The sequence below is a fragment of the Squalius cephalus genome (genome assembly GCF_949319135.1).
Source record: "Squalius cephalus genome assembly, chromosome: 13".
Classification (NCBI taxonomy): domain Eukaryota; kingdom Metazoa; phylum Chordata; class Actinopteri; order Cypriniformes; family Leuciscidae; genus Squalius; species Squalius cephalus.
Genome location: NC_137134.1, coordinates 21,088,054 through 21,115,563, shown reverse-complemented (window position 1 = coordinate 21,115,563; position 27,510 = coordinate 21,088,054). Strand labels below are relative to the sequence as shown.

General features: G+C 36.8%; 2 protein-coding genes across 4 annotated transcripts; one reads left to right on the top strand and one right to left on the bottom strand.

The window, feature by feature from the left end:
* Nucleotides 1-1,013: 1,013 nt before the first annotated feature.
* kiaa1614 (KIAA1614 ortholog) lies at nucleotides 1,014-17,574 on the top strand. Of its 3 annotated transcripts, none has more exons than XM_079889808.1 (10): nucleotides 1,014-1,267; nucleotides 6,017-6,930; nucleotides 8,079-8,148; nucleotides 9,435-9,575; nucleotides 11,252-12,441; nucleotides 13,783-13,930; nucleotides 14,295-14,553; nucleotides 14,721-14,845; nucleotides 16,470-16,642; nucleotides 16,722-17,574. In XM_079889808.1, the coding sequence occupies exons 2-10, from the start codon at nucleotides 6,051-6,053 to the stop codon at nucleotides 16,913-16,915; spliced, it is 3,180 nt and encodes a 1,059-aa protein (XP_079745934.1). In that variant the 5' UTR covers nucleotides 1,014-1,267; nucleotides 6,017-6,050; the 3' UTR covers nucleotides 16,916-17,574. The 3 variants fall into 3 exon arrangements, with proteins under 3 accessions (XP_079745934.1, XP_079745935.1, XP_079745933.1); XM_079889809.1 differs by lacking the exon at nucleotides 1,014-1,267 and adding an exon at nucleotides 3,076-3,112; XM_079889807.1 differs by lacking the exon at nucleotides 1,014-1,267 and adding an exon at nucleotides 3,156-3,540.
* A 3,576-nt stretch (nucleotides 17,575-21,150) lies between these two features.
* On the bottom strand, nucleotides 21,151-27,510 carry stx6 (syntaxin 6). Its single transcript, XM_079889703.1, has 8 exons — nucleotides 27,326-27,510; nucleotides 26,426-26,594; nucleotides 26,245-26,340; nucleotides 26,018-26,080; nucleotides 25,802-25,930; nucleotides 25,575-25,681; nucleotides 24,096-24,190; nucleotides 21,151-23,629 (listed from the first exon to the last, which is right to left on the bottom strand). Exons 1-8 carry the CDS (start codon nucleotides 27,358-27,360, stop codon nucleotides 23,553-23,555), a joined length of 771 nt encoding a protein of 256 aa, XP_079745829.1. The 5' UTR covers nucleotides 27,361-27,510; the 3' UTR covers nucleotides 21,151-23,552.

Genomic DNA, 27,510 nt, shown 5'->3' with positions numbered 1-27,510 from the left:
TGCACCACTTGTCACCATGATGGTAACTATCCTAAAACCAACATTAACAGAAATTCTTCTAAATTAGCATAACAAAACATTAATCAATACTCAATCTCCCACTTAATATTAATCTTGCACAAAAAAACATTATATTACACTTAATTTTAGCATTTACTCTCCCATTCAAGTGCCATCGGCAAAGCATGCTGGGAAATAGACATCCCAGCCGTTTCAGTTAAACTTGTTTGTTTAAATTAAAATAAATCATTTCATAAACAATGAAACAGTTCAGTTTACTTAAAATATATCAGTTCTGTGAACTTGAAAGAAAAAGAAAGTGCTAAATACTCATAAAAGTTCATTTGACTGAACTAATTAGTTTAATTTAAGTTTGTCCTACTCAAACCAATTAATTATTTTGAGCGTTAGGGTTTATGTTTGAACCGCGAGAGGCGTCAAAGCTTACGCTACTCCTACATCCTACGGCATACATCGCCAAGTGTTACTTTTTCGACTTGCGTAGGCCGTCTGCCGGAAGCTAGTCAGTTTAGTCAATAAAGTTTTAAATATGGATATTTTTCTTACACAAATGCATTGCTTCGCTTCAGAAAGACGTTATTAACCCTCCGGAGCTGTGTGGAGCACTTTTATCATGGATGGATGCGCTTTTATGGACTTCAAAACAGAAATGGCCATTCACTGCCATTATAAAGCTTGGAAGAGCCAGGATTTTTTTTTTAATATAACTCCAATTGCATTTGTCTGAAAGAAGACATCAGGGTGAGTAGATCATGGGGTAATTTTTATTTCTGGGTGAACTAACTCTTTAATGATGCTATAAACTCCGGCCCAACACCGGTCTGAGACTGCTGGCCTGGCGCTGCTGTCCTCACGTTGCTGTGACCTGTGGCTCTGCGGTTCTGCAGTTGGTTATTACTGGTTGGCACAGCTGAGCTCATTCCAGTGCTGGATGAAATAATCTCATCTGATCCTCGTTGACTCATACTGGGGAGGCTCGTGGAGGCCAGATTGAAGCGATTTACGCAACAATGTCTCACCAATGGTTGGCTGTTGCGGATTTTGTTTTGTCTTAATCTTTGGGCAGATTAACTGACCGAACCAATTGTGTGCCTCCATGGGACTAATGTGTGGGGAACTTGTGTACTCAAAACACTGCAAACTTCATCTAGAGAAGATTATGTTGCTTTGGAGGAAGTATAGCGAATGTATGTGGTCTTTTGGAAATACTGTGATGGTTAGCTATGCACATGCCAGTGACTGACAGGTAAGTGTCACAGAACTTGACATTAGTGCTTGTGCTGTTAATTGAACTGTCTTTGAATGCTTTATTGCTACGTTTCATATGTGAGTACTAATTATGATGTTTCTGATTTAAACTGCAAACAATATGCAAATAAAATCCTAATAGCTAACCAAATGGTGTTTTTACAGTATTCTGTAGATCTGCAAAATTTCTAATAAAGTTTCTAATAAAGTTGTATCATCAAATCACAACTTTTAACAAATAGCAAAAATTTTTTTGTAAAATATTATATAGTGATTAATATTATATAATAATTCATATTGAATATTTTATAGGCTTATATGTGTGTGTGTGTGTGTGTGTGTGTGTGTGTGTGTGTGTGTGTGTGTGTGTGTGTGTGTGTATATATATATATATATATATATATATATATATATATATATATATATATATATATATATATATATATATACATACATACATGATTTATTATATTACATTACATTATGTATTGATTTTAATTTAAGATTTAAAATTGTATTAATTTATAAATATAATAAAATATCATTTAATTCTATAAAAATTCTATAAATATAAAACAAATTTATATTATGTACTATATTATTACTATTATATGATATTATATAATTAAGTATTATTTAACATGTAAAGTGGCATAAATAAAAAATGGCATAACTTAGAGGCTTTTGCATCTGAACTCTTCATATATATATACTATATATATATATATATATATATATATTATCCACATACACACACATACATCGATTTCACAGTACTAATATATATATATATGGTTACTATTTATTTAAAATAAAAAATAAATTGAACCATTAAAATGTATAATAATTTTATATTGTAATTAATATAAAATGAAAAATAAATATAGTTTAATGATAATAGTTTAATATGTATAGTACATACATACACAAAACTATATTAATTAGTGTATATATATAATAAAACTGTTTTATTTATTTACTTTATTATACATTTTTATTAATTATAATAAAATTATTAGAATGGTAAGCCTTAAATAAATAAATAACTTAATGCCTTGCAAGAGATAAGACGTAGGCTAAGTCCTTGTGTTCGTAAGTCATCAGTTGGCCCAGGAAAACCTTCAGAGGTCTCCCTTCAGCATCCCACAAATCCCCCACCCCCCTCACCCCCCTCTCTCTCTGATTTGCATGCAATTACAAGGTATTTTTCATGATAGGATGTTGAAAAATTCAGATAATGACTTTAGCTTACAGCAACAGTGATTGTAAGTGTATTTTGTCCAAGCTAAAATTACTGGGTTACTTCTCGCTACAGGCAGGGCTGGGTCTGTGTCAGAGGAATGCACAAATAAGAAGGTCTATTATTTTTTCTTTTTCTTTTTTTTTTTTGTCCTGTAAGTTTATGCGTCCTTGGACTCAACAGTGCATGAAGTTCAAGACCCAGCCCAGTGCTCTCTATTACATCTGGCTTTGCTTCAGAACTGGCCTCAGATCAGGGATTTATGTGCTTACTGGAAGAAAAATAATCAAAAATAAGTCCGAGTGACTTCTAATGGGTATACGTGTTAAAAAAATATCAAACCAGATGCCAAAAGTTCTCTTAACGTGAAGGTCACGGAGGTTAAAGAACATAAAGACGGGCACAAATCAGCGGGCGCGCGCTCACAATCAACAAAGGAAATTCCTTGGCAGCTGGAACATGTGCCTGGAGACTCGAGAACTTCCTCTCGGCGTTTCAGGATTCTTCCATCTCCTTTCCACCCAAATTCAAGGGTAGGATTACGCCCCTTCTGTTTAGGGGCGGAGCTACGCGAGTCCCTCAACCAATAGGAACTTTTTACAGGTCAGTTTCTCTCAAAGGTGGCCACGACGGTCTCCATAGCAACATAGCAATCTTTCCACATCATGTAGTCCAGTTTTACAGTTGGTCTTTCTTCTGTAACGCGAGAGGAGTGAGTAAATGATAGCCAGTACTTGTTTAGTAGGCCAAATTTGAAGTGGGAGTGTGCCTAGCACTCATGAGCTTGCCCAAAACAGCTGGAGCGAGAGAGAGAGAGAGAGAGAGAGAGAGAGAGGGAGAGAGAGGGAAGATTTGGGACGCTCAAAACTGAAAGCAAAGCAGAAACTAACGTTTGAGCAAGATGGAATTTGACTGGCCGCTTGAGTTTTTGCTGACTCCTGGTAACCGAATATGATTTTTAAAATCGTAAAAGTGGGGTTTAAAGGCGCATATGGCTGCTGTGGAAGATAGACAGCAGAAGGACGAAGGAGGTAAGATGTTTGAAGAAGATATTTATTTGCTTTCTTTTCTTCTCAACGAGTGCGATGACGTGATTCGTCAGATTTACAGCTCTCGTGATCTTTAAAATATGTTTGTCCAGCTTTTATGGCCACCTGTGTGTGTGTGAGTCATTGCATTCGGATGGTATTTTGTTTTCTTTGAGCCCCAGTGTTAAATAAATGTCAGATGAGAGAAGTGGTCCCGCGCGAGATGATTGTTTTCATTCCTGGTCCGACACGGTGACCCTCCGTGTGTTTGAGGTTCAACACCAGCAGCGAAACGATTTTACAATTGACCTGAGCACAAACTAAGTGAGACTTCAAGAAAGCATAGTGCATGAATTTTATTACTCACTCCTTTGAAATTGTCTCATTTCCTGTAGTTTTCTCATCTCCAACATTTTCCCCGCATTGGAATGAAAAACAGTAACTGTTACACGGAAACATCAAGATTTCCAGGCCTGGAAAAGTCACTGAAATGATCAAACTCCTAAAATATCTATCTATCTATCTATCTATCTATCTATCTATCTATCTATCTATCTATCTATCTATCTATCTATCTATCTATCTATCAAAAAGGTCATGGAACAAAATTATGGAATTTTCTTTAGTGAATATTTCTATATTCTATTTAATGTATGCTTGACTCAAAAGGTGTTTAATTGGTAGGAAATTGCTTTTTGTGAGCATAATATTATTTTATTGATGTACGCTATTGACTAATTTATTTAAAAAAGAAAAGAAAATTGTGTAGTGGCTATAAATGGCTCTTTGTAAGCATAGTAACTATACATATAATAATATTTATTATTATTTCATTTATTTATTTAAAAAGATCATGACTGGAAAGTTATATTTTTTTGTCCTGTACTTTGATACTATATTTTTGTCTCTCATTGGTTATTAAAAAAAACAAACTTGTCTTTCTCTTTACTTTATGAAAATTACAAAGTTATCATCAGTCAAATATGTTGCCATCTCTAGTCATTGAACTACTAGATTTTTGTTGTAACTATAACAACTTGAACACTTTAATCATATTTGTGAAGGGTGAGATATGAACGGGTTTATTAGTGTTTTAAAAAGCTAATTAGTGAATTCTTTCGAATTTTCTTTCTTATCTTGTGTGTGTGTTTTCAGACAGAATAACGTCTTATGTTTCCAAACGCCCAGTACCTGGAGCAACGGGAGCGAGTCCTAATTAAGAGAGGACTAATTAAATCAAATTAACCTCCCAGAAAACTCACTCGTTTGTAAACTTACCTCAGAGGAAACTTGCTATCAGATGTCAAGTGCATGTTTCTAACACCTGAACACCTTAGGTTTATTAATTAATAGTTAAGAGTGTTCAGATTTTAGTTCGACAACATTGTGTTTTGTTAAATGACAGTTGGAGGTTTAAAAGCAGGATAGTGCTGTTAAGCCTATAGTCAACAAGCCCTACATTATCCTCAGAACAGGTTAGCGTGTTGTATCGGTTACTGGCGAAACTATTTGTTCTACATCAGTGGCGTTAGTAGTTAGAAGAGCAAGTGAAACTTATGTGACACACTAAAATATTCATTATTACTTTCCCTCAGCTTTGAGAAAATCCAGTTTTAATGACATACTGGCAGTCGTTGTGACATTTTAGATTTTTCAGATAATGTGGTCAAGCCTCGGCCAAAGCTGTTTGGAAAGAATGAAAGATGTGAAACTCTTTTTGTCAACAGAAAATGATTTATCCAAAAAAATCTGTTGAATGAAGAATGTTCTTTCCACTGGTCTGAGGACAATGAAACCCTCTGTGGTTACGAATGGCTTTAAAAAGACAGTTTAAAATGCCAAATACAGTATATCATGCAGTAAGTGATACTGGTTAATAATGGCCTGTTTGCACACAATTATTCCCCTCAATTTATGCAAAATGTAAAAAACTCAAAAACGCAAATGCTTAAACTGAATCCTTTGCACTGAAAATCATTTATTTTTAATGATTATATCTTGTTTTATTTAAAAATATGTAAAAATCATACAGAAAAGATACATTTACTTAAGAAGCAACACTAACTTGTTTTACTTTAAGTCTTAATATTTTATGCAGAGTTTTGGTGTTACTTCTCAAGTAACTTCTCTTCTAAATATTGTTTGAAAAAAGATTGTTTATTTCATAAACAAAAGATTCGATTTAAGTATGTAAACATTGGGTTTAATTCACTGACAATTTCGTATGCACAAGTTTGTGCGTGAAATCTGTGTATGAACAAATTATGATTCACCAAAAACTTTAAAAAGGCTGACAAGGAAAGGTTTTGCGGAAAGAGATGGTTTGTCAGTGTTTTATGCAAATTACTAACCTCATGCAGTCTCTCATTAAAACACTGCAGATTCATTAACATTAGAACGAGATTAAGAACAACCTTTGTGGAATAGGCAGAAACTGTCAGTGATTCTCTCTTGTTCTTGTTTCTTTCCATCCCCTCAGCCACCATCATGTTCCACTGACTCTCTGATTCACCATGGAGGAAGCAGTGACATCTGATGATGCTGAATCCCTGTCTTCCGCCTCTCAAAACACTGACATCCACCTCAGGGAGCCAGAGGACGGATGTCCTTCTGACACCAGCCCAGAGCCCGGCTCCCCGTCCTCGCCTTCAAATCAGCAAACTCAAGGCTCTGCCGTATCTGCGCTGCAGTCCAAGGTCAAGGCTCTCTCTGAGCGCGGCAGAGTTGCCTGGAAAGAACCTGGAAGTAAGAACCAGGACAAGAGGGTGATTCCTGGGACCTTCATGCTGGGATATGCCCTCACTGATGCTTGGGGCTCCAGCAGCAGCGATGAAGAAGGGGAACCTCACAAGCCCCTGATGTTCCTCACAGGAGACCCTAAGCCTCAGGTAGAACCCGACTATGATCCCATCTCTTCCGAAGCCTTGCTGGCAGTTCCCCGTGGCCTTGGAGAAGGAGCAAGCCTGGAGAACCTCTCAAACGATGTTTGCGGCACTCAGGAGGACGCTTCTACATCCGATAAACCTTGGATGCCACCAAAGTATTTCTGGAGGTCCATTAAACCGGAGTTGCCGGTTCCAAACGGGGTTGGGAAAGACGGGCCAAATGGAGGGCCATGGACCTCCAAAATGGGCCACAAGTTTCCGAGGGAACTCCAAAGGTCTGACAGCCTGGAGAGTCACCTACGCAGGTACAGCAATGGTGAGGTGGGACAAAGTGGACTCTGGCGGGCCGACAGCTTGGAGAGCATGTGCAGCAGTGGAGGCACGCTGTCCCTGGCCGAGAGGGTCGAGATGAACCGTGGCCTTCTCAAACAGATGCTGCAGAAAACCCAGAACAAAGACCATGTGCCAGGACAGAGGCTGGAGGACATGACGCACATTGGCGGGAGAGGTAAGGAGACATGTCTCAGTGACAGGGTGCAATTTTTTTTTGTCTGGATGTATTAATTTCTTCAAAAATATGTTAAAAATGCAGTTCAGACATGACTTTAACAAACCTCTTCTATGATGGGTTCTTTATTTCTGAATTAAAATACCCTATATATTTTAAAATAGAAGTTGTCAGGTTGATAACTACTGTCCTGAAATCATAATGAAGAAAAATGAATAATAATGAAATATAATGAAATGTATTTATTATTTATTACTTATTAAAAAATAACAACTCTGATTGACTGTCGTTGCTTAATAATCGGCAAATCAGTCATGAGGTCCAACCAGCGTGCAGAAAAAAAGAAAACATTTTCAGCTCAAGTCTTTCATATAGGCTACATTTACATTTAGTCATTTAGCAGGCTACATACAATTATAATGTTCTCATTATAAAGTCATGATATTTTTTTAAAATACTTTCACATTGAAACTTTTTACACTGAAACTTTTTTAAGATGTGTATGTTATTAATTGTTACTGGATGGTGACACCACATGACATTAAACAAACTCTTGAAAGTGGTATGAAAGATTTTCAAAACCATATAAATTCAACATGAATACAAAGAGCACATTTTTACAAACCTGGGGTTTCAAACTTGGCTCGGTCGTTTCCGGAAGCTAAGATGTAATCAGCCTTATCCGATGTAATGTAATGTGCGATATTATGCAGCGTTAATCCAAGGCTATCAGACAGGTGTTAAATGCCGTTAGCGCATGTCTGACGAGATGACATTGTCTCATTTAGCACGTTTAAGGATTACACGCAACAGGCGCACATGACCTCTCTAATGATGCAGAGGTCATATAGACGAGAGAGCTGGATAATCCAGATATGAGAGGACAGAAGGATAAGAATGAGAATTACACTGATTAAAACAACTTACTGTGATAAATGGAAAAACAAAGACGGTGTGGCGCTTCACTTTTTTCTCACTTGACAAACAAGATGACCTTGCCATGTCAAGAGAGATAAACAGCTGGCTTTTAGCAGTTCACTCAACTAATTGATATCAAGTCATATAATTTAATAACAAGTCAAAAATAATTATGGAGGTCGAACCCCCTGTAATTTGCACCCCAAATGTCTCTGTATCTGTTTCTACAGATATATGTGTCCTGAATGACAGTGATTGGGATTCTGGGATATCGCTCCAAGGTAGTGAACACAGCCAAAGGTGGGCAGCACAGATTGATGCTCTCACATTATTCTCACACACCATGTATATTTAGCTTCTCACAGTGCTGATTAGAGATGTATTATTTCAGTTGCCTGAGATTCTCCTTAGTAGTTTTTCTTAATCCCTCCCAAAAAAAAAAAAAAAAAAAAACTAGCATCTGCATATCTCTAAATATTGAACATACAAAAAAAGGGGAATGTGAGCTCAGGAGAAAACAGCTGCTGAAGTTTTTCATAAGCAGAGGAACGAGATCATATCATTGGCTTTTCCTGCCTCTCCTTCAAACTCCACCTAAGAGTTGAATAACAAAGGAAATAGCTCAGCCCTTTTCTTCAAGCTAATACAAATTCTTGTATATATATATATATGATGTTATATGATATCATATATATGATATATGATGTTTCCCTCTTTTATTATATATATATATATATATATATATATATATATATATATATATATATTAATAGAGGGAAAACATCAAAAAAGTGTTGAAAAAGAATAACAGACATATTTTCAGAAGCAGCATGATATTTGAATTTATAATAAGGCCAAATTTAAAATAAATGAAAATTCTATGTAACCTATTAAAATTATTTTTTTACATTACACACTAAACAAATTTAAAGCTATTTAAAGAATGAGACTAAGTTCAATTTCCTTTTAATTATATCAGTAGTAACTCCTGAGTTATACCAATTCCTGAGAATGACCCATACATTTCATAAACACTTTTATTTTTTGTTAACTTTATGTTTTTAGTTTTAAATATCCTTTGAATTAAATATAAAAACAAAAACAAATAAATAAATAGTATATCCATATTTTTTCTTGGATTTAAAAAAAGAAATGAGTGAATTAGTGATAGGCAAATTAGAAACTTGACATATTACTATATTTTTTTTTTTTTTTTTTTAAGTATTTTACATTACACACTAAACAGAGTTTACGTTATTAAATAATGAGACTAAGTTCAGTTTCCTTTGAATTACATCAGTAGTGAGTCCTGAGGCATACCAGTTCCTGAGAATGACCCATACATTCTGATTTATGTCTTTTTATATCTTGGTATGGCCATATTTCTATTTTAGAGTAATATTCAAGCCTTTGATCATGTAAACATATGCATAAGCCCATCAAGCGCATCATAATCAGGTACAAACCCAACACACACTCAACCGTCAGCCTAATTAGTGATGACGGCCTGCTCCACTTAATCCCCCCCACACCGCACAGGAGCTGACGTGTTTCTTTCTCTCTGTGTCTCTCTGGCCGGCCCACAGGGCCTTTGTGTTGGGCGACGACCTTCCGCTGAGCCCTCGCCACGAGCAGGCCAAACGACTGCTAGAGAGAGCGCGTATGAAGGCCCGGTCCAACCCTCTCAAAGCCGACCACACCATCCTACCCGTCCAGAGGGACAACCCGTAAGTTTCTCCGGTCTCTTTTTCTCTAGTTTTCGGCTTGTTGGGGTTTCTGCTGGGGGGGTTGGGGTTTAGAGGCTTAGGCATCATGGGAAGGGAGTGTGTTTACATGGCTCTCTTCATATCAAAACAAGGAAACCTTCGCCTGCTCACACTTGAGGATTTGTGTGAGGGATGTAGATCTTAAACTGTATTATTTGGGGCTTGACTGAATTGTCTTATGCTCTGTTTGGAGGCGGGCAGCTGATAAAAGGGAAGGGGGGAAGTGTTTGGCAAATCTCTTTTCAGAAGCAACAGGTGCTGCTCTCTATTTCGGTCTGGTCTTTTAATATGGCATTATAAAGACATTAAAATAAGGGTTTCTTCTACGTATTTGTATGAAACTGATATACAAGTATTATATGATAATATAACAAAGATGCCAATTCAATACTATCAGTGAAACAGCAGGAAGCTAATGGTAGCCTGAATTTAAACTGCTAAACTAAGTGTTCTGGCGTCCTCCTTCAAACTCTTCTTCTCTGTTTCTGCCGGGCACGTGTTATATAAGACAACCTGAATTATACAACGTGTACACACGTCTGGTGCCTCTAAATCCCACTTCCCCATCCAGCGCTCTGTTCTCTACCTCAGCACTTTCACACAAAGACAGATGGGCGAGCCGCCCCAAACGCCTGTCTCCTTGTTTGGTATGAAGACAAGCGGTGCATGGCAGCATCCGGAACAGATTAGGGCAATTTTAAACGTCACAACAAAAACTGACACGCACTGAGAAAAAAGGGGAATAATATGTTTTTTAAAAACATTAATAATATATACAAATATATATTAAAATGTTTTAACAAATACATGTAAATAATAAGTAATATAAAAATGTATAAATAAGATATTAAATTAATAATAATTATTACATTTTCAGCACTGTGAATAGAATTTGAATAGAAAACAAAAACAAGCAAACAAAACAAATAAACAAATAAAAATATAAATTGTATATCATTTTTCTGGCTTTGGATTTAAACAAATAATAGTGAATTAGTGACTGACAGAAAAATCTATTTTTTATTTATTTAAACGGGAGCTTTGATGACACTGCTTTGCTGTACTGCTCCGCTACACCTGTCATGTCTGCCAGCTGTTACTTTCCCTCTCCCTAATTCCCTCCCTGCCTCTCCCTTATGGGGAAAACAGCTCGGTGATGTTGATTACACTGCTGTCAGTTTTGCTCGGGTTAAACTTAACACTTAACTGCCTCTCTTGAGATTGAAAGTTTAAGACAAACTCACAGCTGTAAAAAGTCCCATAGGTTTCAGAACAGTGCACAATGCTTAACAGGCATAAAAAGTCCCAGTGCGCAATAATACCGGCACACCTGTAGATTTCTATTCCTTAGCAAACAGGGAATATTGAAAGACACTAGTTTTGGTTTTCTTATATCTAACAAAGACCTGATGATATCGAAATGTCTGGTGTGTTGAAGACGACCTTCCTAAAAGGAGTAAAAAGCATGTCAGGAATGTGCACAGAGGAGCCAAAGCAGAGGGAAAATTTCCTCAGGAATTTGCCCATGTCTCCATGCTGAGAGATAGACTGCAGGCCACTTTGGCATGCATCCATTTCTTTGTGTATCTAAGTGCACAGGAATGCAACTAATTTCATATATGTGCATGTGTGTACAGGGAGCTGCTCTCCTGGGTTGGTGTACCCTTACACCAGGCTCCTCTTGCCGGGAAGGAGGGCGTGGCGGTGGTCTCGGGAAACCTCAGTGACTCCTCCAGCGGCGACTCAGTGGGTGGAACCCGGCGGAGACACGGCCAGTCCCCAACTCGCGTGCGTTTCGAAGACGAATCCGAGAAGGACGCCGAGGTGCGCTACCTGGAGCGGCTACGCCAGCGACGCAGGGCTGGAGAAAGAGCACAGGGCCTGCTGGTGTCCAAACCCACCTTGTCATCTTACATCAATGGAAAGGCGGAGACAGGACATGGCTCGAAGGATTCAATATTCTGGAAGACAAAAGCTAAGAAGAGTTTATTAAATGGCAAAGGTTCGGAGACAGCAAACAGGCAGTGCAACTCTTGTGGGACCTTTCTAAATGAACCCCATGATCCTAGCTTGAACTCAAATACTCTGTCCGTACCTAACGGAGAAGTAGAAGGGAAAAAGGTACCATGTTGGGTTGCTCCCACACTTCCCAACCGGCTAGTCCGGATCGAACAGATTAAGGAGACGTACATTGGGACGAGTCCCGCTATTGTTCACAGCGATGGAACGTATTGCAGTCCTGCAGATAATGTGAGCAGTAGAGGAACATTCCAGAAGCTGAAGAAGAAGGTCCGAAAACTGGAGAGTAAGCAGGAACCCTTGTACGTCAATGGCCTTAGGGTTCCAACACCTCCGGACTGCAACAAACTCACACCCAATGGGACTCAAATGTGTCTCTCTAATGGAGTAGCATTGCCACTCAACCCCTATGCCACTGATTTACTTGGACAGAGAATACCAGACACATGCAGCCCTACATCCAGCAAAGGTATTGTGGCACCTCCGTTGCCTCCAAAAGGAGAACCGCCAAGTTCCCACCTTCCCCAGCCAACCCCTCCTCCTCTCCAACCGAAAAAATCAGCCCTGAAGTCCAGCTCCAAAGACCGCTCTACTGGTCGACGAACCGTCACACTCATGTCTTCGCCAGAGTATCACCTGGTGCATCTGGACTCCACAGAGGCAGGGGGCATTGTGAAGGAGCAGGCTCCCTCTGGGTTGGGTTACTGGGAGGACAGATCTGTCATGGTCACCCCTGGACCCTTACCCAAGACAAGCCCGGTTCTGTGTGCTCGAAACCTACCCATACAAGGGGAGGAGAGGTCAACAGGTTAGTTTAACTACATGGGCTAATATTAGTCAATGAGCAGAAGGTTTATCCAAAGCAACTTATCATACACCAGGGGTGTCTAAACGTGCTCCTGGAGGGCCAATGTCCTGCGGAGTTTAGCTCCAGCTTGCCTAGAAGTCCAAAGGAGCTTTCGCACCAGAGGAACCTTTTCATAGTTCCTAGGAACGATTTTAGTTCTAGGAACTCCTTTTGGAGGAACTAATATAGCTCCTACTTCAGAGCAGGGTCTAAACCAGCACTATAGGAACTACCAGTGACGTTAGTTTATGCTGATTGGCCGAACGCTCGCGAAACACCAAAATAAACCATCAAAATAAAAGTCACAACAACAAGCGTGGCCTACATCATTTCAGAGTTCCTACTGGCGTTGCGAATGCAACCAGGAAAATGTTCCTAAGGGAACCATTAGTTCTCGGGGAACCACCCTGGTGGCTAGTTTCTAGAACTAAGTTCCTAGAACTACCCAATGCGAAAGCCCCCCAACACAACGGCCTGCTTGGAAGTTTTTAGATGGTTCGGGTGTGTTTAATTAGGGTTAAATCTAAAGTCTGCAAGACAGTGGCTCTCCAGGAGCAGTATTAGACACTCCTGCCATACACATACAAAGACAACCCCCCAAAAGAAACATTGAGGAAGTGCCATGTTTAAGGGAACAATAATGATCACCCTTTGACAAACTCAAACCTTCAACCGTCTGGTTACTAGCACTGAGCTTTAACCACTTAGCTAAAAATGAGTTTTTCAGAAAAATAAATAATAGCATGAAGTCTACAATTAGTAAAGCACTAATAGCACTAGCTGTAATAGATCTAATATTTTTTTACTACATATCTGAGCTTCATGCCAATAAGGATAAAGCTAATATTTAGCATTGCAGATGCACGCTTACGTAATGTAATCTAAAAATTAATCAAAGCTTTTCCCAGAATGGAGTGGCAATTCCAGGTAGACCTGTGAGCTCTGCTCCAGTCAGCGAGGTGTCACCTTTGGGTGTGTGCGCTTCTCTTCACTGCGTTCCTGTCCCACTGGGGATTGTCCAGATCAGCAGATCCATACTGTCCTAGTGGAGTAATCCCACAGTGGGCCAGTTGCTAGTGCGATCAGTCTTTTTCCACCCCCTCCAACATTTTTCCATCTTGTGTGACGCTACTTGAAAATGCATTCTGACACTTACGTTTCAGTAACATGAGATGCTTCACTATGTTATATTGTTATAAATAACAATTCAGTTTACACAGTATCATCATAATATTTAACAATTTACACAGTTTCATCCATCGTCCTTTGATATGTACTGCCACGTTCTCTATTCTTACTCAGATGTGGAACTGCACCAGACTACAGGACAACTAGGATCTGATGCAACATCCAGCAGTGCTGAATCAGCCCAGACTCATCTCATTGAGGGACACGTCAGAGGGCCAATCAGACCAGTGCATCACAGGGCAACTAGCCCAAACTTTTCCCAGTGAGTAAAGAGGGAAAGAAAGAGGTGGAAATTATGAGTATCATCCCTATGCCCTTACCCACGGCTACATCTCTTTTCTGTAATCCCCTTTTTTGGTTAGGACTTTATCAAACCAGATTCTTTACTAAAATGTTCAATCCTTTCGCTGAACAATTTAATTTCCGGGCCAACAATCATACAGATTGCTTTGGCAATTCATACTCAAAGTAGGTCAGGAGAGATGTGGTCCAGACTTACTTATGACTCCATGTTTGTCTACTACAACACTGCCACCTACTGACTGAGAATCACAATTGCATAAACATTCATACAGACATTACAAAACGTATACATATATGTATAAATGACCTGTTATGACTTTTAGAGCGGGGATGGATGCGGAACATCGGGAGGGTCGACCCAAACTCTCCCTGCGGCGGTTCTTCTCTGCCATGGGGCTGAACAGTGTGGGGTTGCTGGGAAAGGGACGATCCAGCAGCATGGATCAGCTCAGCCTGCACCCCAAACCCAACTCAAACTCGAACCAAAACCTTCGGCCAACATCACCCTCCACCTCCCCCAGCCCCACACACAGACACCACCACCAGCTAAAGAAAGCCCCCTCACTGCAGACTATACGTCTGGTTAGCATCTTTTGTTATTGTATGACAACCTTTAGAAGTCCCTCAAAAACAATCTATAACTGTTTTAAAGAAATAAAATGTTTCTTATACAATTGAAGAATTTCAAATTTAAATTTCAAAGTGATAATATAGTGAGTGGCACTGACTGTATCGTTTCTCACCACTAGGGGTCTCCGTTTCTCCAGCTGAGGAGATCTTCATCGGCTCAAAATCTCCAAATACCCATAAAGAAATCAGACCGCTCCTCTGCTTACACTCCAGGAGAACAGCCCTGCAGCCCTGTATTAGCCAGGTACAACATTTACACAATATACTAATTAATAACACACTAATATGATGCATCACTTTAAATGACACCAAACAATATATAATATAATAATATAATATTATATAATAATGCAATTTCCAAGAAATATAATTGTTGTATTGACGTTTATTTTCATAAAAAATTTTTTTAAATGTTGAAATCTTTTGCTAATATTGTAATTATCAAACACTTTTTTAAAGATTGCATAACTTGTATTATTTAAAAAATATGAGGTTGATAAATGCAATATATACAATTTTATTTAAAACAATATTACTATATTAAATAATTATAACACATATAAATAATATATATATATATAAAGTTATTTTATAATATTTAAAATATATACATTTTATATATTATTTTATATTATAATATTCATTTAATATTTATAATATATACATTTTATAATGTTTTATATTATATATTATAATATTCATTTAATATTAATATTACAATAATATTACTATTATAAAATTTAAACATATAATATATTAATATATACTAAATATAAAAAACTTTTTGTTTAAAAGTAAACAAAGTAAACATACTTTGTTTACAATATAAACATTTTTAAATAAATAATTCCATAATAATTTACACCCAAAAAATCTGATACCATCCCCGTAATATTTTGTAAGCAATATTTCATGCACATGTACACCGCTTGGTCTTATTAAATCACATCCTATTTACCTCTTTGTAACCTTGTAGTGTAATGAACGATGGCAATTTCAAGCATGACATGTTCTGCGGAGCATGCATCGTGTTCTTGTAATGTTCAGACAGCTGTCGTGTTGTGCAACAGGATTAGTATTTTCCATTGACTGGGTCAGCAGCAGCAATAAAAAGAGGGAGGGAGAGAGGATAAAAATAGAGGTGTGTGTTTGCCAAAGAAAGACATGGAATCCCGGGAATGATCACCTGTCTACATGCTGCTGCTATATTCAGCCTCTTGCGTGTATTACTAGACGCTGCCCTTTAAGTGTGTTTGGGTTGTTCACAGTGCCAGATAGTGTGTTTGTCAGCGGCGTTGCGATGCGATAGTGCCTGTGAGCGTGTGTGGTGTTTATGAGCGTGTGAATGTGTGTCTGAGGGAAGGAGAGATAGCCAGAGAGGAAATTCCAGCCTTAGTGACTGGAGCTGAGCTGCAGCTTACATCATCTTGCTTGAGAGCCAGTAAGGATAGATCTGTTCTGGTTGTATCCTGTTTATTCAGCCTTCACAGTTGAAAATACATGGTGTTCTTTGGAATTCGATGGGATACTGCCATGATATATAGCCCAATCTCAGATAAGGGTGTCAAAAAAATTGTTATATTATAAATGCGATTATCAAAAATAATTACTAATATAATTATATATTTAAATATGTCAAATTACATATTTACAGATACAAATATATTTAAAATGTAATTAAAAAATATATCCAACTTTAATGATCAAGAACCACTCACAAGAAAATAAAGTTCTAGCACAATTCAGAGCATAATTCAAAATGATAATATAATTATGAAATAAAAAGAAACTCACCATAAAATCTGGCAGTTAAACTTCTTCTGCATTTCTTAGGTTGTTTTAGGTTGATAAATCTGTGTGTGTTTTAGGGGTCTTCACCGTGCCTTGAGTGTAGAGGACGTGGGGCGCCCCAGTGCGGTGCGCCCGGTGGGACGCGTGGCTCAGGCCTTCCCTGACGGCACCATCTTACTGGAGCTCTCCAGACCCCCCAACGGCCCCTTCGGCTTTCTCATCGCACGAGGAAAAGGCAGGCCAGACTCAGGTGAGTGACCTCTCGCTCTCGTTTTCATGCCCTTCTGACGCAGTCGAAACGTTTAAGACTAACTCGCTTTATGTTTAAGGGGTGTACGTTGAAGAAATGGGCGACAGCAATATGGAGAAACTCTACGCGGGGCTGCTCGGGGTCGGGGACGAGATCTTAGAGGTGAACGGCGAGAAGGTGGCGGGACATAGTCTGGACCTGGTGACCCGTTTAATGACTCAAAACAGTACGGCTTCAATCCGCGTACTACGACATAGACGCATACAGCGCTAACTGAAGACCAGACTGAGCCAGAATGGCGTTTTGTTTCAGTCGAACACTGTGCTAAAGAGCGTCAGAAATGAAGTCAGGGATGAGTTTGTGTAAACGGCAGCATTACGTTTTTTTGGGCTGTTAAGCAATGATGGTGTGACGGTCCATATTATAGGGATAGTAACCCAAAAATGAAGGTTTTTTCATGTATTTTGTTCCAATCCCATTTCATTTTTTGGGCGAACTCATCCCTAAAGCCTCTGTTATGGCTAATTTACAGTGGTACCTCGAAAAAATACCATATTCAGTCACATTCATTGGATCGTTGTTTCCTATCAGAATGGTACTATTGAATTGTATCGTAACAGAATATTATATATATATATCTGTGGCACAATTATGTATGAAGGACAAGGATATTTCTCGTACTGCAAGTTAAACTCAAGTATTATTGTAATGAAGGACAGTCTAAATGTGTTTGCCAAAAAAGACCAATGAACATCAATGTTTATTCTTCTTCTGAACATTTTGTTTCATTCAAAGCCTCCGTCGTTTTCGCATTCAGACTGTCGGTTCTAGTACAAAACCTTCTCCATGCTGCTAACAAGTACACAGATCTATATTGCACACGGTCAAAAAAAGGCTTATATGCTCTCTTAGAACTCAGTGCACACGCTGCAGTCGCATTGATCATCAGCTCTAAATGCTCTTTAGTAAATTGATTCGATATTTCTCCATGAGGCAGCACATTGGTATGCCTCTACAGTGCAACCTGACACCATTAGCGTGCTGTCCTGAAGGATATCAGTATTATGGTACGTGCTGCGCAAAAAGCTACCAACCTAATGTATTTTGTTACATTTATTTATATGTGTTCCTATGAAATAAAACAACTGGCTTTTGTGGGACAGCTTGTTTTTTTTCCCTTCATATACTGTTAGTATTTTAGCAGGACCATAAACGTTAAAACCATTGTTTGTAACTCTGTCAAAAAACAAGGGGCAAGTGGAAATGTGGTTCAAATGCTGTGGATTCAGATTAACCAGAAATATCCCTTTAAAGTCGACATGAAACGGAAGTTGCGATAGTCTTTTCTTCACTATTGTGATCTATATCTGAGTGGAAGCGCTACTCGAACTAGACAAAATGTAGGGCGGGACTTGATTTTGTCCATTGGGAATTGATTGAATGGTTGTGGATTGCTATTGGTCAATCTCATGTGAGTGACAGGTCGTCCCGCCCTCGCACCAGTAAACACGTCATCAGAGTTAAGAGTCATTAAAGAGTTAATACGAGCTCCACGTTTTTAACGGTTAAAGACGTCCATGTGTTTGCATTGAAAAACAATGAAAAAGTAGCGCAGTGGAATGGAAAAACGCAACACATTTTGCGGTTAAAAATGCAAGGTCTAGAGACGGATTTTTTAAAAGTTTAACTTCAGCACTGAATGCCGCGAAAAGACTCGAACGCAATGGTTAAAGGCGTCTGTCTGTCGCGTTTACATTAAAACATGTTCTGTGTGATCGGCCGCTAAGAGGGTCTTGGTTCCTCCAGCTGTCAGGGTGGAGGTGTGTGCGCTGGTCAGTATCTCGCCTGTCCTTCTTATTGATTAGACAATGATTGATTCCATCCTGGTCACTGACATTCATCACACACACACACACAAAAACACACAGGAAAAAACAAAGAACATGCATTTGATATGTGTTCCAAGTGGTTGTGAGTGTATTCTGGGTGGTCAAAAGATCCCACATCCAAGTCTGTTCCCTAGATACATTTTTCTCTGTTTTATTGTACACAAGACAAAAATTGTAAGTCAAAACACTTATAAAATTAATAACAAACCTCTTCTAAACAAGTGGCACAAACTCATTACGCATTATACGCATTTATAGGCTTCACTTTTAAGCAATTATACCCTTCATTACCCAATATTCATAGCTGTGTCACTGATAACTGTAAATTGTCCATGACAGCTGTTTAAAAGGACTCTGGGTAGATTTATAGACTTTCTACACCCTTCTAAACATGATCGCTGCTCTCAAGTGCAGGTTTGTGTTGTGTGTAGCGATGCTAATGAGCTCAGCTGGCGGAGGGGTGCGTCTAAGCCCTGCCCCCACCTCCCCACGGGTACGAGAGCTCAGCTGTCCCGTCCACTTACTGCGGGATAAAGGAGCCCAACGCTGAACCTGCATCCTGCACCTGCTGCCTCCCTGCCACACACACACACACACACACTCTAAATCCATCATTAGAACCACTCCAGCTATGCAACCCCACAAATATCACCACTATTCGGAGCTCAAAATTCTAGTCTGTGTATTAGAGCTCTCCTTGGCTATTATTAAAATAAAAACTGCAGTAAATATTTTATGGCAAATATTAGTATTAATTCAATGTAAAATAATATAACAACATTTTTAATTAATAAATGTGTCCATATTAATCCTTTAAAGCTTTACTATACACAAACACATATGAATTATCCCTGATAATATTAAAATAAAATATATTATAACAAAATAATAAACATATAAAATGTATTATAATAAATTAAATATTTTTGTTACATAATAATTGACTAAATATTTTTTTATATTATTAAAATAATATTAAATAATATGCAAAACACAAAAAAATGTATATTAATGTTGTAATATTAATCATAACATTATACTATATTCACACACTATATATACACGTGAACATATTATTATTATTATTATTATTATTATAAATGGGCAGTCCATATTTAACACCAAATATAAGGTTTAGCAATATAAACATCATTTTATAATGTATAATAATCCTGTAATGCTCTGCATTTATAAAATATTTTGATTGTATTATTTTAGCGTATGTATATGTATAACTAGATCATATAGAATAAATATAATAAGAAAATAGTAATAATATATTAAAAAATACATAGAAACATGTTATTATCGTATATATAATATGCAAAAATACTAATGCTGTAATATCAAACACAATGTACTATATACACACACGAAAACATTTTTATTTACATATTATAATTATTATAAATGGGTAGTACATATTTAACACATAATAGTATCAAATAATGCTATATGCATAAAATATTTTTGATTGTATTATTTTATTTTAGTATAATGCTAATATATGCATAACTAGATGTGTGTGTGTGTGTGTGTGTGTGTATATGTAAGTGCTGTCAAATCGATTAATCGCATCTAACAAAGGTTTTTACATACTGTTTATTATATTTATTATGTCTCTGTGTGTATATGTATATACACAGACATATATATAAATATATATATATATATATATATATTCACACACACATATGTAAACAAAAACTTTAATGTTAGATGTGACTACTTATTTTATTCATATTATGAATATGAAGATATTTATTTTATATATATGTATATATATATATATATATATATATATATATATGAAAATGTAAAATATAAATATCTTCATATTCATAACATGAATAAAATAAGTCATATTTCTCAATCTGGTCCACAAATTTAGTATCCCTATAAACATGAACTCTAAAATACCTCATTGTAAGGGAGCGTTGAATAAAACCCCTGTCAGTTACAGTCATGCAGGTTTGGCTCTTTGGAGGCTCAATACTGTGGGACTCAGGTGTTGATCTCTAATCATTACTGGGCCAGACAAAAGAGGGAGGAAGGGGAGGCAGAGGAGAAAGACACCACCTGTCATGAGATCAGGGTGAATGGCCCCTCTCTGGCCTCTATGGAACGGGATTAGTGGATCAATAGAGCACCGCTCACACGACGTCACCATCAACACAATAATCAATACTGCTGATCTGAGCACGTCACCTTCTTCAGATTACAACCGCAACCAGTAGAAAAATACAACCTCATTCAGAGGAATGTTTCACGCTCTGTAAACGTCTCTCTTCCATCAGATTGTACAAAACAAAAACAAATGAATAAACTTTTTATACTATACTTTATATTTCTTAGAAATAAATCAATAAAAAGATATATATATATTAATACAACTTCAATTAAATATGTACGTGCATATATTTTTTAAAAATATTAAATAAAATATATTAATTACAATATAATTACAAATAATTTTTTATTCGTTTTTTTTTTATAACTATATATATATATATATATATATATATATATATATATATATATATTTTTTTTTTTTTTTTTTTTAATAAAATTACTTTTATATCCACTCATCAACATGAATTCAATCCAACACACAATTTTGCAATGATTATTTTAATAGAGCTCATACTTTCACACAGTGACAAACTGAGGGGTGGTTTGACAGTTTTCTGAGGGTTGTGGAGAAACAATGAGGGGTAAAAAAAATACTTGCATTCTCTTCTGGAGCAAACAAACACATACAATCGAAATTCACACAATCAGGAAGAACAGCGTTTATGAGCCCGTTCACTACCTTGATCTCTCCACTCTGTCACTGCGACACAAATACAGTGACATAACTGTGCAATTGTAGATTTTTTTATTTGTATCGTAAAATTGCATAATCAATTCATTCATACTTCGAACCAATCAGAGCTGACGTACTGCATCATGTGACTGAGGGCAGTCAGAATCAGCCGTAACACTATTATGGGGCCAACAGAGATGTTGAAGAGATAAAAAGAGTCAATTTTTGTATTTCTCCTCTAGCTTTTGAAAAACAAAATTGGCGTGATTGTTCAAAAAACAGAAAAGGTCTTTCAAAAACACGTCCAGGTCATATTTCACATTAAAAACATAACAGACATTATATTTTGACTTTTAAGAAAATTAAGCCTATTTTTAGCATACATTTTTCACATAATGACATTATTTTCATTAAAATTAAGCTTTTCATGGCCAATTAACAATTCTCATTACCATAATGTAAAAAAATATATTAAATAAGAAAAAATAAACATCAAGACAATATTTGATGTTGTTAATTTACTAATCTCGTCCAGACAAGATTAGTTTTATTACTATGTTAAATTAAAATAATGTTGTTGTTTTTTCGCATTACAGTAATGACAAACGTGCGCAATTAGCATGACAATAATGTCATAGAATAATGCAAAAAAGTATTAATTTTCTTATGCAAAATTTAATTTCACATTTTTTTTTCCTTTTGATTTTGGGGTTGAATATAACATTTCTATGCGTGATTCACCCGAGATCATTGAAACAAAATACAAACAAAACGAAAACGATACAAATACTCAGCAGGATAAACGTTTTACACGGAATATGTAGTGTTGTGCCGTCAAAAGAAAACAAATACAATGATTTTCACATAAATGACTGCTGCTTCATACATTTCCATTTGAGTTAGCAGTAGAAATACACCGCAAAAACATGAATGGTGAATATTGTGAAACCTAAAGTTGTCACGAGTGCCCGGCGTCCTAAAATGAAATGTAACTTCACCCTCGGCTATGCTAAGGCACTGGCTAGATAGTGACCTATACCTCATAATTAAAGGTAGTTAATACTTAAAAGGGAAATTTCACCCAAGAATGAAAATTCTGTCATCATTTACTCACCCACAAGTTGTTCAAAACATGTATGAGTGTCTTTCTTCTGCTGAACACAAAAGAAGATATTTTGAAGAATGTTACTGTCGACGGTAGCCATTGACTTCCACAATAGGCAAAAATACAATGGTAGTCAATGGGGTCCATCAACTGTCTGGTTACCGACATTCTTCAAAATATCTTCTGTGTTCAGCAGAACAAAAAAATGTATTAGTACAACAAAGGGTAAATGAACGATGATAGAATTTTCATTTTCGGGTGAACTATACCTTTAAGTACTTAACCATTAGTTGTCAAATTTTGCTTTTTATACTAAAACAGCATTTGGTCGAAAACTTCACTTCCATCTGAAGTAATTATTTTTCGGACTTAATAACCAATTGTCACGCAATTCACACATTTAATGCTCACTAAAGAATTGAGTAAATCAGGTTCATATTTCAATTGCTAACCTATTCGGAGACTTAACATCAACGTTTCCATTAAAAACACGATTCCGTCCATTTTCAAGAGGCAAAGCGCAGTGCATGTGAATAAATCTCACTAGTAAGTGATTAATGTAAAAAATAAAGTAAACCACGCACACAGAAATAAACACGTAGACAGTAAACAACTAACTCGCATTAGTATGATCCGTAACATACCTGGTTAAACAGGATCTGGATTGTTAAACTTCAGTGTTTAGTAGCTTTGTAGTTAGTGCTGAACATTTACAGTGGACTAAACGGACTGTTAAAGCAGTGCATGGGAAATAATGTACGCAATATTTTCTAGTAGCACTAGAAAAAAATAGATCGTTATTAATTCTTTTAGCTGCTTAAGTCTTAAAAGTCATGGTCTTTCTGAAAGAAATGATTTACCCTGGATTACGACATCTCGTACGAAATGATTCAGACCGTATTATCGCCTAAACCGGAATGCGTTTGCAGAAAAAAAAGAAAAATAAACAGCCTGTGCTTAGTGTTTGTTTTCAGTCTGGGCTGCTTACAAGCAAAAAAGGAGCAGCGTTCGACCGTATGATGGAATAGAGATAGGGACGAAAGGGTTTTGTTGTTCGTTCTCTCCCTTCCGAATGCATACCCAGACAGGAGAGCTGTAGTGGAGAGCTGTTCAAAGAACCATGAAGAGGATGATCACCACAAACAGGACGGCCAGCAGAACGCCAATAGCACACCACTGTCTTCGATCTGCAGGAATATAATGAGTTAAAACACTCATTTAGGTTATCAAGAGCTAGAGGTTTTATGGTGAAAGAACAACTAAACGTTTTTTAAACGTTCCCACAACGTCCAGATGATGTTCAGATTTAATTCTTGGCCTCTCAACAAAATGCTTCCTTTGAAAAGGTCCGGAAGTCTGACTTCCTGTTCATGCTTTGCCATATAAAGGGCAATGCAGCCAATCACATTTTAACTGCAACAGGAAGTTCAAACACATGATGGATTTCTTTTGAATCATGACTAAGTTTTGCTTTTGGACAACATAAAAACAGTCATTTCTGAACAAATTTGAATGCACAGACAAAACGGATAAACGTTATGTGTCAGATAGGGTGTCAAATGTTAAAATGAGAGGTTTCAGTGTTCTGAGAATTTGTAACCGTGCGAGACAGTAACTGAAGCATGTCTGCTCTTCCGCTGCAGATTTACTCACCGCTGGTCATGTGAGAAACTTTAGCCAGTTTCTTCATGACATTATCCAGCCTGGATTGAGTGCTGTCCACCTCATGAGAAAAGTCATCCAGCATTCTGAAAATAGGCCAGACACACAGTCAGAATCGATTCAGGAAGTTTAAAGGTCGGTTAACTCCCCGACACAGACTACACAAACTGTCAGGATTTGGGCCAGGAGCAGGGCAGTTTGTCATGTACAACTTTTGTAATTTACGAAAAAATAAAGAAATTGATCAAATATAATTATTATTCATATGTATAATTTTAAATATATATAAGTTTAGATATATTTCAAATAAATATATTCAAAATATTCAAAAATTAAATATAACAGAATACAGTACAGGTCAAAAGTTTGGAAAAATTACGTTTTTTTATATTTTTGAAAGAAGTCTCTAATGCTTATCAAGGCTGCGTTTATTTGATCAAAAATACAGAAAAAAAAACAAACTGTAATATTGTGAAATATTATTACAACTTAAAATAATAGTTTTTTATTTGAATATACTTTAAAAAATAATTTATTCCTGTGATGCAAAGCTGAATTTTCAGCATCATTACTCCAGTCTTCAGTGTCACATGTGACATCCAGTCTATCACATGATCCTTTAGAAATCATTCTAATATTCTGATTTATTATGAGTGTTGGAAACAGTTCTGCTGCCTAATATATTTGATGAATAAAAGGTTAAAAAGAACTGAATTTATTCAAAATAAAAAAATATTTTCTAATAATATAAATCTTCTTTACTATCACTTTTTATCAATTTAACACATCCTTGCTGAATAAAAGTATTGATTTATTTCAAAAAAATTAAAAAATAATAATAATACTGAACCCAAATTACTGACCAGTAGTGTATATTGTTGTTACAAAAGATTTCTATTATTAAAAAATTTGCTTCTTTTTTTTTTTTTACTTTTTATTCATCAAAGTATCCTAAAAAAGTATCACAGGTTATGAAAAAATATTAAGCAGCAGAACTGTTTCCAACTTTGATAATGAATTATCATATTAGAATGATTTCTTAAGGATCATGTGATAAAATTCAGCTTTGCATCACAGAAATAAATGATAATTTAAAGTATAATAATACATCACAATATTAAAAAAAAATTCTGTATTTTTGATCAAATAAATGCAGGCTTGATGAGCAGAAGAAACTTCTTTCAAAAACATTAAAAATAGTAATGTGTCCAAACTTTTGACCTGTACTGTACATATACATATTATTTATAACATAAGTAGACAAAAGTAGTGTGTTTGCTCTTCCGCCATTGACGCTCGTTGTGAGAAATGCTGCCAGTATAGATCCAGCAGAAACAAGCGGAGTGATACAAACTGTGAAACAGTTTCCATGTGATATTAGTAGAATATTGCATTGCTGGAAAAGGCTCTCAGCCAATCATATTCGAGAACCAGAACTGTTGTGCGCGCGTGTGTGTGTGTGAGACTTACACAGCTTGCTCATCCAGCTCTTGGCCGATCCTTTGAGACATGTTCTTCAAGACGCCAATAGTCCCCGAAACTAACTCTAGATGCTCATCCTGCTGTTCTGCTATTAGCTGCCATGTACACACACACAAAAAACACATTGCCCTGATAAGTGCTCATAAATACTGTAGAATATGTTAATCATATGATAATCACCTGTTAATTGTGGTATGATGTATATATTGACATACATATTGCTGGGTCTGTTGTTCATCTATGAATTGGGAGTTTGCCGTCTTCAGCTCCTTGTCCAGTCTAGTGTATTTATCAGCACTGGGTTGCCAGATTGGGCCACGAGACCCACCATCGCCCATTAAAGTCTAACATAAGAACATCAATTGTCATGAGCTGATATACAATCTGGAAAATCATAATCTGACACTTACTTCCACAGCTTAAGTACAAACCTGTCGAGTTTTCCTCTCGGACACTGTAGCAGCCATCGGACTAGTCATGTGGTCTTTCATCTCCTGTAAAATGAAAATCCATTAGAGATATTCATCTACCACGGGTGCAGATGTGTGTAAAGGCCTGTCACACACTATAACGGCAAAGAATAGTTGTAAATATAGCAGTCCACACCTCAACTATAACAATAACGGCACAGAGGAACAATATCAATAAATCTACTCACTCTGACTGTTTGCCTTGTGCTAGTGATGAAGGCTTTCCTCTTGGCCAGCTCCACCGCATCAAGATTGAACTTCTTTGGATTGGCCTCCACAATACTTGAACACTAGGTTAAGGCTACAACCAACATATAAAAGCCAGAAGAACATCAAGTCCACATAGGCTACCAGAAACAAAAGGATATTGATAGTCTCATCCAAGTCCTCCAAGTCCCATTCAATGGACCTCAAACTGTTCCTCAGCTCATTGGTGGTCCAGTCCACCTCCTCCTTGCTGGCTCCACCCGGGTCCTGTAGCAACTCCATCCATCTCTGATGAAGCCCTTGTGCCGTGTTCACAGCCTTCTGCACCTCTCTAAGGAAAAGCAATCAATCAAAACACTTCTTTACAAATAATGGTGGGTTAAAAGTTTCATTCAAGTTGTTTTATTATATTGTTTTTGTAAATTTTTATATCTTGTTCATTTTATTTTAACTTTATGTTACAGTAATAAAAAAATAAAAAATAAACAATAAAATGTAAGTGAGGAACCCATCATTATTTGAACATTGACAATGCCAATATTCTGTTTGACACGTAAACACAAACATAGTATTATAAAGTAATTTTGGGGTATCGTACCATGATAATTCCCAATTTTGGGCAGTATCACATGGAAATAGCATGGTAACTTACTCTGACATATATCCAAGGTACTTCCAATTAAACCATGATACATTTCCAAAAAACGTGGTATTACCACGGTACATTTTTGTAAGTGTAATATAAAGAGCAGATGTTTGCTAAAATACACCAATACCACTTAATAGGAAAACAATTGAGATATCGATCTAACGGCATGATATAATAGTGGAGAGAAATCGATATTTACGGTTGCCATGACAACAAGATAACGATCTTACTGAAACAGCTGTTTTAAGCGGTATTATGACCTGCTAAAGTATGTAACGTTACGCGCTATAATAAAATTTGTGAACAGAAAAGTTTAACCATAGAAAAACCCTTTGAGTTAATAATCCGATTTCTCCGAACTCGATATATGATATTCCTAGTCCCACAGTAACCGATCTAAGTCATAAACTCACCCTTTCACCACGAAAAACGGATCTTCCATCGACATTTTGGTGCTCAGTTGAGTCGATTCTTGAGCGAAAATCTCATGCTCCTGGCCGCGGCTGATTTTCTTTAACAAAGGAGGTCGCTTAATGTGTTGTTTACATGCGGGACGGAGCCCGGATCCGCTCAGCCGCCATTGCTCGGCGGAATCACA

Coding starts and splice junctions, on each gene's coding strand:
- kiaa1614 (XM_079889808.1), top strand. CDS start 6,051: ATGGAGGAAGCAGTGACATCTGATGATGCTGAATCCCTGTCTTCCGCC. Junction 8,149..9,434: donor GGTAGTGAACACAGCCAAAG/GTGGGCAGCACA, acceptor GCCGGCCCACAG/GGCCTTTGTGTTGGGCGACG. Junction 16,643..16,721: donor AAAAGGCAGGCCAGACTCAG/GTGAGTGACCTC, acceptor TTTATGTTTAAG/GGGTGTACGTTGAAGAAATG.
- stx6 (XM_079889703.1), bottom strand. CDS start 27,360: ATGTCGATGGAAGATCCGTTTTTCGTGGTGAAAGG. Junction 26,081..26,244: donor GCACAAGGCAAACAGTCAGA/GTGAGTAGATTT, acceptor TTCATTTTACAG/GAGATGAAAGACCACATGAC. Junction 23,630..24,095: donor AGTTTCTCACATGACCAGCG/GTGAGTAAATCT, acceptor ATATTCCTGCAG/ATCGAAGACAGTGGTGTGCT.